The following is a 14,258-nucleotide window of genomic DNA, read 5'->3' on the forward strand; positions in this document are numbered from 1 at the left end:
TTGGCCGTTCGCTTCCTGTGCTCTCGGCCTGTTATTGTTGTGTTCGTATTCGCCAACCTCCAGCTGAACCCGTACATATAATTATATTATTTTATGGCGATTTTCAGAAGCAAAGCAGGCGGCGTTCTTATTGGCGTAGCAAAACGCTATGCTAAGCAAGCGGCGTTATGATTAGGTTAGAGAACCACTTTTCTCCGGCGTGCCTATGGCACGCACGAGTTCAGATGAAGTGACCATTTCACTCAAATTATGCTCCAAATTCCATTGAATTTCTTACTGTTTGTGATAAAATTAGTTTGTTTTGTTGATCAGTTAAAATGATTTTGTTTTGGGTGGCATACTATGTTTAACTGACCTTCATGTTTTGAATGAAGTTTTGTTCCTTTATGAATTATTTTTTGAATTCTGTTCAAAGATTTATCAATTACAACACCCTGTCAGGTGGTACTTCATAATTTTGAAATTAAAATTTCTATTTTTATTATGTTTTTGCTTTATTTCTTAATAAACATTTATTACAGAGCTACTAATCAGATACCTATATAACTTTTAATGCAGTTTTTGGGGATGTATTAATGTAGAATTGTTTAAAATTGTGGGGAAAGCTGCCTTGTTATTTTTTTACCTAAATATTTGTTGCCATTTTATATTTTTTAAGATTTTTACACATTTTTCGCGTTATATTAAAATTTGTTATCAACTGTACACCAAGTAATAGGCCAATTTCATGACCCCTGAGTGACCTCACATCCTGTTTTTTTTGGAGGTATGGTATACCACAGCACTGAGCATTTCTACCTTTTGTAACAGACTAAATCTCATTTTTTGTTCCAGGATGATTTCGAATTTATAAATTTAATTTTACGGTCAACTGTTACAGAGTTTTAACTCAAAATGTTCAACTCATACCAACAAAAAAGCCAGGGTGTAAAGGTCACAAAAGTGGCATATTGTATAGATCTCTGGACTTATTAACATCTTCAATTAAAGCGTGCTCTGACTATTTGTACTGAAATGAAAGCGTGCACTGACTATTTGTACTGAAACATTGCTAAAACGGAATTTTTGTTGTAATACATTATTTCTTCTTTTTATCGTGTTTAGGATGCAGTTAGTCATGGCTTTCTGACTCTGGGTGATCGTGTTTCATATTATGAGATCAGAGGCAGAAGATATGTCAAAGTACAAGAGGTAAGCAAGATTGTCCCATTGTTAGAACTATCGAAATGAAAAAAACAACAACAGAAAAGAGCCCCTGAAACGCTGCTAAAGCATTTACATTTCCAAGGTTTTTCGTAAGATGAATGTTTCTACACTCATGAAAACCCAACAAGACGCTATCAGTTCAGTTGAGAGCATTCTCGTGTCTGCTTTTAACAAAGATGACAGAATCTAGCCTGAAAGCTTTTGTTGACACCAACAGCGTGTGGTACCAGAAGATGATGGTTGCATCTTCAACTCTCCTCGGCAACTTCATCTGTCACAATCGCAAAGCACCACAACCATCACCACCACCTGAACCGATGCACATGCCGCCATCTCCGAAGAGGGGGCCAGCTGACTCAGTTGTTGATGTCACAGTAACAAACAAGAGCAATTATCAAAACCAATGAAGAGAGATGTCTGCCACCAAACAGAAGCACCCAATTAGCTGCTCGTTTGTCGTTACAGGAACAGAAGCTTGTGAAGATGGATGATGACGTTCATGGGGGTGGTGTCAACGATTTTCCTTGTAATGAGTGTGTCTGGCTGTGCTGATGAAGATGGAGAGGAAACCGGCACCTGGAGCGGAAACTTGCTGTATAGAGATATATTGCAAATCTTGAAGCAAGCAAAAATAAAAGCCAGTCAGAAAAAATCAACAAAAATGTCTTTGTTAGACTACATTATGCAGTATGAAGTACCAAATCAACTGAAAATATCACCAGAAGAAAAACTAGAGATCGTGGATGTGTTGAATTGACCCTTCATGACCCCAACTAGATTTTTAGAAGATCGCCCTCTATCTTTCTTAAGGCCCTCTGACACAAAAGGTCAAGAAACTTCTTGGTAAATTAATTAAAAGGTTAAAGATTAAATTACACCCACGCAGACACGTTTTTCTTCCACTGTCTAAAGCAAGTAGACATGCCACGTGGATCTCACAAACACTCCAGCCAAAAGTAGGACTGTAGGCGCAACGATGTAAGTTGATTTCCTTTTTTGACTTTCCAATTATTTAGAGGACCATTTTGAATGCAGTGCTTAGATATTTTAGTAGAATTTAGTTCTGTTATTCTGTTTACTTCGGACTTGATTTACCTCAACTCTCCGATGTAGACAATGAATTACCTTGTATTTTAATCTCTTTATTTACCCAGATTTCACCACTTCTTGAATAAATCTATTCTAAACTACAGCAACTGAGAGTGGGTATTTCTTGGAGTGGTTGGCACTTAGCGGATACAAAAATGACTGGACTCCGCCACAGTGAAAAACCGTCGCAAGTTAAAAATTGCTGAAAACTAGTGAAACATTGGACAAGACACTGTCTCGAGTGCACAGCGGACACTGGCATATAGGCTATGCAAGGTAGGCCAACTGTATACACATATACAGCCAACTACAACTGACTCAAAGAAACTATAATGGATGAATATCAAGTCGAAGGAGCTGAACAGCCAACCCACACAGAATCTCAAAATGAAAATCAAGGAGATATTTCTAAGGCAGAAAATACCACAGAACAAACAAACGAAAGGGCGGTTCCAGTGGGACGGCCACTGCTGAAGGTGGATCTGCTGCCCGTGCTGAAGGGCGCTCTCTACAGGACAGTAGAAAAAAACGAAGGAGGACTGCTCTATGCTACCTTGAACACTGAAAAGGCCCTGTCAAGCATTTTGAACCAAACAAGGGGAATTCTCATCGACCTCAGGGGGATGCAGGACCACACAGAAAGCAAAATTGGTACAGCAGAGACACTTTCCAAGGAATATGAACAAACTTGGAACAAACTTCAGAGACTTTATCAACAAGACAAGACTCCAGAAGGTAAGGAACAACCCGAATTAACGGAAATAAGCTACAATGGGAACATTGAACGACCAAATGAATACATTAACGATGCAAAGACAAGGAGAGCTGAAAACAGCGCCCTCAACTTCGAATCACCATCCGAAAGAGAATCTACACTAGGCAGCCTGCGTAGTTCAAACAGAACCAGATCATCAACATCATCTAGGGCAAAAGCATTAAAGGCACAAGGCAAGGCACGCTCCGCAGCAAGAGAGGCAGAGTATATGAAGACAATAGCTCACCATCAAGCGAAAATCAAAGTTATCGAAGCTGAAATGAAAGCAGAAAAGGCAAGGATAGACGCAGAAACCCTCCAGCAAGTAGCGGAAGAAAATTCCTTACCAGTACAGACACTTACAACACCTGACCAGTCATCAAACGACCATGTATCGCGATACATTGCAATGAAAGGAGAATTGAAGCATGATCCATTACCAGCACTGAACTTTACCGAATTCGTACCTAAAGCACAAAACAAAGACTTAGAATCATCCCCTCTACTGATACAACCAGGACAGGGAACACCAGCAGAATCAGGTGAGACAGTCACACCTACTTCAAATCAACTGACACCTACAACAAGCCAGAACAACAACAACAACATGCAACCTCTGACGGAGATAGCCCAAATGATGGCCCAACAACGTTTACCACTACAACAACCAATAACATTTGGAGGCGACCCAACCATGTACATGTCATGGAAAACATCATTCGAGGCCACTGTAACAACGGCCTGCATACAGACATCTGAGAAACTGGACTTCCTGCATAAATACACGCAGGGAGATCCACAGAAAATCGTCAAAGACCATCTACAGCGATATTTAGACGACCCAAACGAGTCATATAGAGAGGCTTGGATAGAACTAGAAGACAGATTCGGCAACCCTACAGTCATCACCGCAGTAATCCTGGAAAGACTGAAGTCCTTCCCGAAAGTTAAACCAGACGAATGCAAAAGGCTACTCGAACTATCAGACTTGTGCTCTAACACAGAGGCACACATGAGAAAACTTCCTGACCTTTCGTCCCTCAATACACAACAGGGACTCAAGCCCGTCATGGAGAAGTTACCAAGATTCGTCCTCAACAGGTGGAGAGATAACGTGGCAACATACAAACGACGCCACAAAACATTTCCTCCATTCAAGTTCTTCACAGACTTCCTGAAAGACACAGCAAAAGCAGCATGCGACCCTGATATTCAAAAACCAGACAACACACCGCCTGAAACAAGTAAGTCAAAATCCATTCAACAAACGAAGACCAGAGCACATGTAAACGCAACGAAATCATCAAATGAAGAAAAATGATGTCTCTTTCACGAGGCTACAGGACACGACTTGAAGGATTGCAAAGCATTTGCAAAGGAACCAATTGCTGACAGAATTGAACTGTGTAAGAAGAAAGGTTTGTGCTTTAAATGCACTGAGAAACGTCTCGCCGAAGACTGCACATCGACCATCGAATGCGCTATATGCAAGAGCAAGAAACACATCACCTGTCTCCACTCTACACCCGGCGACAGATCTAAGGAAAAAGCAACCAAAACCAAACCAGAAGATAAAGAAAAGGAAACCCAAGAAGCTACAACAAAATGTACCAGACTCACGAAATGCCCAGCCGAACGTTTGTGTTGTAAGATAGTCCTTGCAAAGGTGTATACACAAGACCGACCAGCAGACTACATAGAAACTTACGTAGTCCTAGACGACCAGTCCAACGCCTGTATGGGTGACAGCTACCTCTTCAATGCACTGAAGATACACGGCCCAGACCTTGAATACGAACTGTCAACATGCAGCGGCAAAGGAGAACTCAGAAAGGGACGACGTAGCAACTGCGTCATCATAGAATCACATGACGGAAAGAAAAAAATTCTCTCTTCCAGTTCTGCTAGAAAACGACAACATACCGAGCGACAAGAACAAAATACCCACACCAGACATTTGCAAGGCCTTCAAACATCTTAAGCCCATCATCGATTACATTCCGGAACCGAAAAGTAACGTCGGAATTCACCTCGTCATCGGCAGAAACTGCCCGGAACCACTGAAAGTCAGAGAAACAAAAAACGGACCTGTAAACTCGTCTTGGGCTCAACGCACCGACCTAGGGTGGACAATTTCAGGTGAACTGTGCCTAGAGACAGCAAGAGGTGTAATCCGCACTTCAGTACACCGTACTACTGCAACCCTCAACAGCTACGATGAATCAGCGCTCGAATGTAATCATCACATCCACATCAAAGACATAATAAGCCCGAAACCCGTCAACTTCGGACACCTTACGACGAACAAAAGGCACCCTCAATTGAAGACAAGCTATTCCTGGACATCATGCAAATTTGGAAGGAAATCTAACTTCCTCTACCCTTCAGGCAAGATCCAAAGAAATTACCGAACAACCCACAATCAGCACTGAACCGATTCTACAATCTACAGAATCGGTTTCAGCGTAAACCGCAAATGATGGAAGAATACTTTCAATTTATGAAGAAAAAAATGGAACGTAACCACGCAAGTCCCGTTCCAGAAGATGAAATAGATGCTGACAACGCATGGTACTTACCACACTTTGGTGTCTACCATCCCAAGAAACAGCAGATCAGAGTAGTATTCGACTGCAGTGCAAAGTACAACGGAGTCTCCTTGAACGATGCATTGCTTCAGGGACCTGACCAAATGAACAGCCTCCTCGGTATCCTGCTACGATTCCGACGCGAGCAGACAGCAGTAATGGGTGACGTGGAACAAACGGTTCATATCTTCCATGTCAACAAAGAACACAGAGACTATCTGCGCTTCTTTTTGTTCAAAGACAGTGACCCCACGAAACCAGTAATTCAGTACAGAATGAACGTACACCTGTTCGGCAATGTCTCCTCACTAGCCATTGCTACCTTCAGACTGAGAAAGATCGCTAAAGACAGCGTATCTACATATGGAGAAGACGTGAAAGAGTTCATTGACAAGAACTTTTACGTCGATGACGGACTAACCTCAGCACCAGATGCATAGACAGCTATCAGTCTCATCATTAGAACAAGAGACTTACTAGCGACCAAAAACGTTAACTTCCACAAGATCATTTCTAATGACGAAGAAGTCATGACAGCACTTCCAAACGAAGTACGAGCCAAAGATCTACAGAGTTTGGATTTCAACCAAGACAACTTACCAACACAGAGATCATTAGGGGTCAAGTGGTCTCTAGAGGTGGACTCATTCACATTCGAAGTAGACTTAAAGGGGAAGTTCACCAAGGATGATTTTTACATATGTGCTAGCTTTGTGATCACTTACCCGGGAAAAGCTATTTCCGCCGTTTATAACTTGCACGATTTTTACAAAAACCGATAGAAATAGTATAGGAAGTTGCCCATGTAATTTGAATCATGGGAAAAAGCGCCAAGCTTGGAGCTTGCATAATGTGATATGGAAGGCACCATTTTCCCATGGGTATGGCATTGTCCACTCACCCATGCTTAAACCAGCCTGTGCGTATTTACATAACTTTTGTTTATACTGAGTATCCTTGCATAAATGGTGAATCACTTATAATAAACTGTCCACTGTCAGATTTTGTGTTGCTGTTTACAACTGTATTACTGTGAGTGGACAATGTGGGGGCCATACCCATCCAAAGATGGTCCCTTCCATATCACATGATGCGAACGAACTTCAGGCAGCAGCCAAATAGCTAGATCAAGACCGCATCAAGAAATTCCTTACTCCAAAGGACTCTGAGTGGATTTTCAACCCACCTCATGCATCCCACTTCGGCGGTATATGGGAACAACAAATAGGTACCATCAGACGCGTCCTTGACTCCATGCAGTATCAACTAGGCAAGCAACAATGCACACATGACTTGCTGACAACTCTCATGGTAGAAGCCAGCGCCATCGTCAACTCCAGACCTATAACAACTGTATCATCAGATGAAAACGATCCCCAAGCTCTCACCCCTAACATGCTACTCACCATGAAGACTCAATCACCGACCCCACCACCAGGCTCATTAGTCCAACAAGACCTCTACAGTATAAAACGTTGGCGATGCGTACAGTATCTAGCTGATCAATTCTGGATACGATGGAGAAAAGAATATCTACAAAGCCGTCAGCCACGACCAAAATGGAAGAAATCTACAATCAACGTCAAAGAAGGAGACGTGATTCTTTTGAGAGAGAGAAAGAATACGCAAAAAACAGCTGGCCCCTCGCTAGCATAGTGAAGGTCTACCCCAGCAATGACAACAAAGTACGCAAAGTAGACGTCATAATCTACAAAGATAGTGAACATCGAACCTACCTCAGACCTATTAGCAAATTAGTTTTGATTGAAAGTACAAATTGAACTCTGTGATTGAATTCAATAAACACTATTTACGGACTCTCATAGTATAAACCCTTTCGTATATACTCTTAGCTTTTATAATTTATTTAGACCTAAAATATTACTAAGCATTTATTCTATTCGAAATTTATGATAAGTAAAAATTCAGCTTACCGCGCATTTTTAGACGGGGAGTGTGTTGAATTGACCCTTCATGACCCCAACTAGATTTTCAGAAGATCGCCCTCTATCTTTCGTAAGGCCCTCTGACACAAAGGTCAAGAAACTTCTTGGTTAAACAATTAAAAGGTTAAAGATTAAATTACACCCACGCAGACACGTTTTTCTTCCACTGTCTTAAAGCAAGTAGACATGCCATGTGGATCTCACAAACACTCCAGCCAAAAGTAGGACTGTAGGCGCAACGATGTAAGTTGATTTCCTTTTTTGACTTTCCAATTATTTAGAGGACCATTTTGAATGCAGTGCCTAGATATTTTTAGTAGAATTTAGTTCTTTCATTCCGTTTACTTTGGACTTTATTTACCTCAACTCTCCGATGTAGACAATTAATGACCTTGTATTTTAATCTCTTTATTTACCCAGTTTTCGCTGCTTCTTGAATAAATCTACTCTAAACTAAAGCAACTGAGGGTGGTTATTTCTTGGAGTGGTTGGCACTTAGCGATACAAAAGTGACTGGACTCCGCCACAGTGGACACAGACAACAGTATGAATGATGTCAAGAAGTGCATCGGAAAGAAATTGCCAGGCTTCATACCTTCAGAGTGTGCAGTTAGGCTAGTAAGAGGTCAGTTTACAAGGGAGTTTCATACATTAATGCGTCCAACAAAAACGGCGACAGGTCTCCACATTGACCTCAATAGACTGACATCCTTAGTCAAATTCAAACATCCAGAAATACCAACCACACAACAGAGATTGCATATCCAGGGAGATGCAAGACATTACGGCGGGCAGACCACCACTCTGATGGCTATCAGCAACAAAAACCCGGCAATTATTCCTGCATGGGTCAAACATGCAATCCCCAGATGAAGTGTACTCCTTTACCATTTTTGATGGCAAGGATTCGCGTCAGAACTTTGAAAAAAATGTAGTTAATGGACATGGTGGACAAGATTACCTCAATAAGTTTGTTGCTCAACAATTGACAGCAGGCCACACAGTCACTGAAGGCGGCGACTCAAAATTTCTTGATGCCATGGTGTCCCGAAATTGTGCCCAGTTGTTGATGGCCACTTGAACTTATGGTCGAAGATGAAGAAAGAAGACAAAGGAAAAGTTTGTCCACTGCTTTGCGCTGCGATGTACCCCAACTTCTTGACAGAGACTTGGACACTTCCCTCTTGCCATCACTCCCACTTCATGCATACATCATGGACATTGATCATGCTGTGGTAAGAAAGACCAAAGCCCTACTCAAACGCTCAGTTGAAAAGCTAAGAGAGTCCAGAATAACATCCACCAAGGAAGTGGCTGATTCAAAGATAGCGCACCTGACTGCTAACATCAATGATAGGCGGGTACGCGGTGGCCAGTTCAATTTCATCTTTGAAGATGATGGGAAGCTGGCTGAAATCTCTTTAAACAAGTCACGTGCTCTAACAATCCTAGCTTTTTCCTGTGTCTTCAAAGACAGACAACACCGCAACATCTTTTTGTGTTTAATGACCATTGTTATTGTTTCCTAGAATTCATTTAGAACAATAAAGATGGTCATTAAACACAGTAGGATCTGTTGACAAGCAAGATACTTGGTATTTCATCATGCCTTAAGGATTTGAATCAGAAACTGTAGTTGATACGTGGTACAGTAATATAATGAAAACAAGTCAAAAGTTACAGCTAATAAGGTTTTAAAGAACACTGCTTGGTATAATAGTGTTACTGTATATATTTCCAAAATGGTGTGTCTGTGACATCTGACATATTTACATGGAATAATATTTACATGAATGCTGTATTGCATTTCCAATAAAAAAACAAGCAGAGATGGTGGGAAACAGCTGAAGGATTCAAGAGAAAGTATTCTGGAGCTGGAATTCAGAAGAACATGCCACAAAATCAAACAAGGTCAGCAAGAAATGTATGAGGTTTTCTTGAAATGGAAGGAGTGCCATATGAAGGCTGCAAAATACAACAATGGTAAGATTAAAACCTGTATACTGAACACATTCAGTATAAAATAGTGTAACAAGACAATGAACAGGGATATAGATTATAACATGACCAAGTCCTTTAAATTACATTCAATGCAGATTTAACAAGATGGTAGTGGGTAACCTTTTCTGGAAAAGTGGTACTGCAGGAACAGAACAACAATCTAATGTGTTCATTGTTATGTACATTACCACATGAACTGGCCCGAATTCCCACCTGTGTGACGTAGAACAGGACGGATAAGAAATCCGAATTACCCCTGTTGTACGTCATCAACCGGAACTTTTTTCTTGCATGGTACCGTTCATACATGCGGGTCGTGACGTGAACATAAACCGATTTGTCGTGATCGATGCCGTGCTCTCATGACATTTTTAGAAAAAAGGTGACCCGATAAATCCACACATGGAAACATAGAGGGCATGTCCAGAGAAATTTCAAGTCGCTAAAACTTAAGCTGTTCCCGAGAATCGAATTGGGATACCGCCGATCCAGTCGAGTTGCCTCGTAAGGCTCAATGTGGACGTCATACCTGGCGATCCCGGTTGGCGATAAACCTGAAATCTACACCTCAACGGAAGTTCAACTGAATGAATGAGTACAGTATAATCTTCGTGAAAGCGACATACAGGCACAAGCATTAAGTCATTCGACTAACAACGATAAATTTCCTTCATCATACAAAAAATTCTGTAAATTCTTGGCTCGGAATCAAACCTGTAGGGCGGCGTAACTAGCGCTATCGAAGATGTTGAGCTTTATACGCACTGCAGCGCTGTGGAATCTGATGTACTTCGAAAGTTGACTCGGACACCATTCAAAACAGAGTTTCCGTCAAGTAAAATTAGGATGCATCTACGGGTGAGATATATGTCACTGCAAACATCAAAGTCCTTAAGACGAAAACATTGACGACCAAGATCAGGATTTATTAACGAGTTGACACCGGCATGGCAGAGACCGTTGACGGCAGCGTTGTGGGCATAAACATGCAAGGAGGTACACTCTGTTAGTCATCGAACGGAATCTTTTGCGCTCGCCACGGTCGTAAACTTGTGTGATATTTTGAAAAGCCACGGAATCTCTGAGAATGAGAATTACTGTTTCGATCGTATCGTTGCATTTACTTCATGAATCTATTTCTAATATTCTGAATAAGTCTGGATACTATGGCTATCCATCGCTGGCACGATAAAAGTTATGTTCACCTTACCGATGGCATGGCTGACTTACCTTGGCATCGGTACAGCGCGAGACAATGATCGACAGGTTCACGTGACAGAATCCGTATGTCTGGTTGGTGGAGATACCATTTGACGTAGCAAATGTCAGCTTGATGGGATTTATGAATAAAAGTATCTCTTGGGTGACGGGTCACTTTACTCTTTCAATGAAAGTAATCCGCGTAAGTAAAACACAAATTGCGACAAAATTCATGCAATTTGTTACGATAATTTTGATCCATTCACGTCAAAAGAAAAATGAGAAGACTGTTCATGTGATAAATATATAATCCCATGGTATTTTTCTCTGTTTGACGTCATCGTATACGAGTGTTTTTCGCGGAGCCGCACAGCTTCTCGCCTTTCGGCTCGAAGTTGTACGGCTCAGCGAAAAACACTCGTATACGATGACGTCAAACAGAGAAAAATACCATGGGATTATATATAAGGACAAGCAGATATGTATTTGTGCATGTTGTGGTGTACGCTCAATCACTTATATTCGTATCCTTAACTTTCCCTATTTTCCATTTTTAGGGTGGCGAGCAATCCTTCAGGAAAGAGGATATAACTCATCAGATCATGTGAAGGATAGGTGTTATGGTGACCTTGGGCTACCACTAGCAAAACATGATTTTGTTACTGTGGGGCGCTTCAGAATGTATAGCCATGAGAAATTGAGAATCTTGATCGAGAAGCTGGGGGCAGGGTTATTGACATACCCAAAGAGAATATTCCGTCTGAAGGTAAGCTTTATCACTTTATATCACCAGGGAACAGTTAATGCACATTTTGCACATGTTATAGCATTTTCCATTAATGCTTTAAAAATACTGTCTTTGGCATTTTTTTCGCAAATATTTTGCGTTGTTTTACAACTTGACACACATGGCTGATACACTATAATGATATTTGCCAAATTTTTAGCATGCATATAAGCTAAACACGGCAAATCAGTGCAATGCTGAGGATAGAATGTTGTCTTATTTATTTTACATTGGATAAATGACAGCTGATTGCTCTGATAATTAACTGTATTTTTCCTATTTATTGTCATTAAACGTTATTGTAGGATCCTACGTCATCTGCTCTGGGTATGAGTTGACAAGACCCAAATTATCATATGACGTTGTTGGTGCGTTCAGCAGAGGGTGGACTTTCCTGGATATTTCTGTCATTGAAGAAGCGTCATTAACCAGTAAGACACCAGAGAAGATGAGCCATGCCATAAATTTTCAAATACTTAGAGAAAGACTTCCCAGCACATCACATAATACATGCCCCAGTAGCTACAGTGGATCGATGTCAAAGTTATTAATTTTGTCCAGTTTATTTTATAACTGAAGAATTGAATAGGTGTATTTTTTATCCTAAATAAAATACTTAGCTGCAATAGATCTTCTTTACTGCAAACATTTTAAAAGTACTTTATTGATTGTCAAGTAATTCAATTGTTTGCAGTAAAAAGCTCTTTCGCAACTACATGTGCATATTGTTTTTGATGAAAAATACAGCTTTTGCATAGAACTTGCTAAATAACTAGATTTGCATACACTGCCTGAAGTCAATATTTTCTTTATTTTAAACAATCAAGAATTAAAAAATGAAGTAGACTATCATATTTTAGAATAACGACACAAGTATTATGAAAACTGGTATCACTGGTTTGTTTTGCCACAAGAACTATTCAAGCTGACAAGAAACTGAAGAGTCACAGAAGTCAAATTGATCAGAAATATAAATATATTATTTTTGTGTTCCAGACGTGAAGTATCTGGTATTTCGGATCTACGAAAAACCATGAAAGAGATGACATGGATGCCGAAAAAGAACAAAGTGCTGCTGAGCAAACCACCGAAGAAATTATCAGCATATTCCCTTTACACAAAGGAAATGTCAAATGAGGTGAATTATGCATTTATTATTCACAATGGGATATCAGAGTAGGCACACTTCATATCTACTGATAGTAGCTACATTTACATGTACACTGACCTAGGTTTTACATCACTGTCTGTGATGTATGCATAAGTATAGACAAGGTGCACATGTGCAGGGATTGTAGGGGGATCAATTTTTAGTAGTATGGGTACTGTCCCAACAGACAACCGGCACTTAATTTGGAATTGATGGCTAAGGTCACATTCAAAATGGCTGCCTCAGGTGAGTTCAATGTAGTCGAATTGGTGGAAAATGAAAACTTGTCCATTCAAGAGTTAGACCAATTGAGAAAAGCCAATTTAAGACTTGTTGCTGATCAAATCGGAGTCTCTCTGAGCAGTGGTATGAGGAAACGCGAAATTATTGATATAATCGCTGGTGATTTAAAATTAAAGTTACAACCGCCTGTAGAGCAAACTGTTGTTGATGGTAATTCCCTTGAATTGGCGAAAATTGAATTTGAGAGAGAAAAGCTGAAATTTGAGCAATGGAAAAAAAGTGAGGAATTTAAGAGAGAAAAAGAACGGGAAGACTTTGAATTGAGAAAAATAGAGTTGCAATCTCAATTATCAGGGGAGCACACACACTTTGGTCTAGTACAAGGATTTCAGAGTAGGTATTTTGATGTTGCCAAGAATATTAGGCTCATCCCTAAATTTTGTGAAGATGAAGTCGACTCGTATTTCTTAGCGTTTGAAAAGATAGCAAAACTGCTTGATTGGCCTCGTAGGTACTGGACCATATTACTACAAAGCGTGTTGACTGGGAAAGCACAATAAGTATTTTCTTCATTGTCTGATGAACAGTCCGAAAATTACGAAGTTGTTGAAAAAGCCATTTTGTCTGCCTACGAATTAGTTCCCGAGGTGTATAGACAGAAGGTTAGAAATTTACAAAGGCAGACAGGTCAAACTTTTGTGGAGTTTGCAAGGGAAAAAGAAATTGTTTTCGACAAGTGGTATCGTTCGCTCCAAGCTGCAAAGGAATTTAATAAATTAAGGGAAGTGAATTTGATAGAAGAATTTAAGAATAGCATCCCCTTAGATATGAAGACTCATTTGGATGAACATAAAGTGCGCGATTTGAAATGTGCGGCAGCTATTGCTGATGATTACTCCCTTGGCTAAAAAGGTCCAAATTTCTGTGTTGCAAAACAAACCAGGTAATTTTAAAATGTCAGAGTCTGTCCCAAAGGGCTATGAGAGTTTTGTTTCCCATGGTGAAGTTATGTCATTGGCTAGCGATGGAGAAATTAAACATGTTACTATACTAAGGGACACCGGAGCTGCTCAGTCCCTAATGTTATATGATGTTCTGCCAGGTAGTTCAAAGTGTTCCACAAATGCTAGTGTTCTTGTTCAAGGTATTGATGGTGCGTTTGTATCTGTCCCCCTTTATGAGGTAAACTTGAAATCTGAGCTTGTCACAGGTCCTATTAAAGTAGGTGTTGTTCGTACTCTACCTATACAAGGTATAAGCTTTCTGCTGGGGAACGATTTGGCCGGGGGCATAG

The 14,258-nt window shown here is 40.4% G+C and overlaps 1 protein-coding gene across 1 annotated transcript; it reads left to right on the forward strand.

Moving 5' to 3' along the window:
* The first annotated feature begins 5,561 nt into the window (after positions 1–5,561).
* On the forward strand, positions 5,562–6,077 carry LOC139128788 (uncharacterized). Its single transcript, XM_070694501.1, has one exon. It carries the CDS (start codon positions 5,562–5,564, stop codon positions 6,075–6,077), a length of 516 nt encoding a protein of 171 aa, XP_070550602.1.
* The last annotated feature ends 8,181 nt before the right edge of the window (positions 6,078–14,258 follow it).

Source organism: Ptychodera flava, unplaced genomic scaffold (assembly GCF_041260155.1).
Source record: "Ptychodera flava strain L36383 unplaced genomic scaffold, AS_Pfla_20210202 Scaffold_70__1_contigs__length_633064_pilon, whole genome shotgun sequence".
Classification (NCBI taxonomy): domain Eukaryota; kingdom Metazoa; phylum Hemichordata; class Enteropneusta; family Ptychoderidae; genus Ptychodera; species Ptychodera flava.

Excerpts from the sequence above, each read along its gene's own strand:
- LOC139128788 (XM_070694501.1), top strand. The coding sequence starts at position 5,562 with ATGGAACGTAACCACGCAAGTCCCGTTCCAGAAGATGAAATAGATGCT.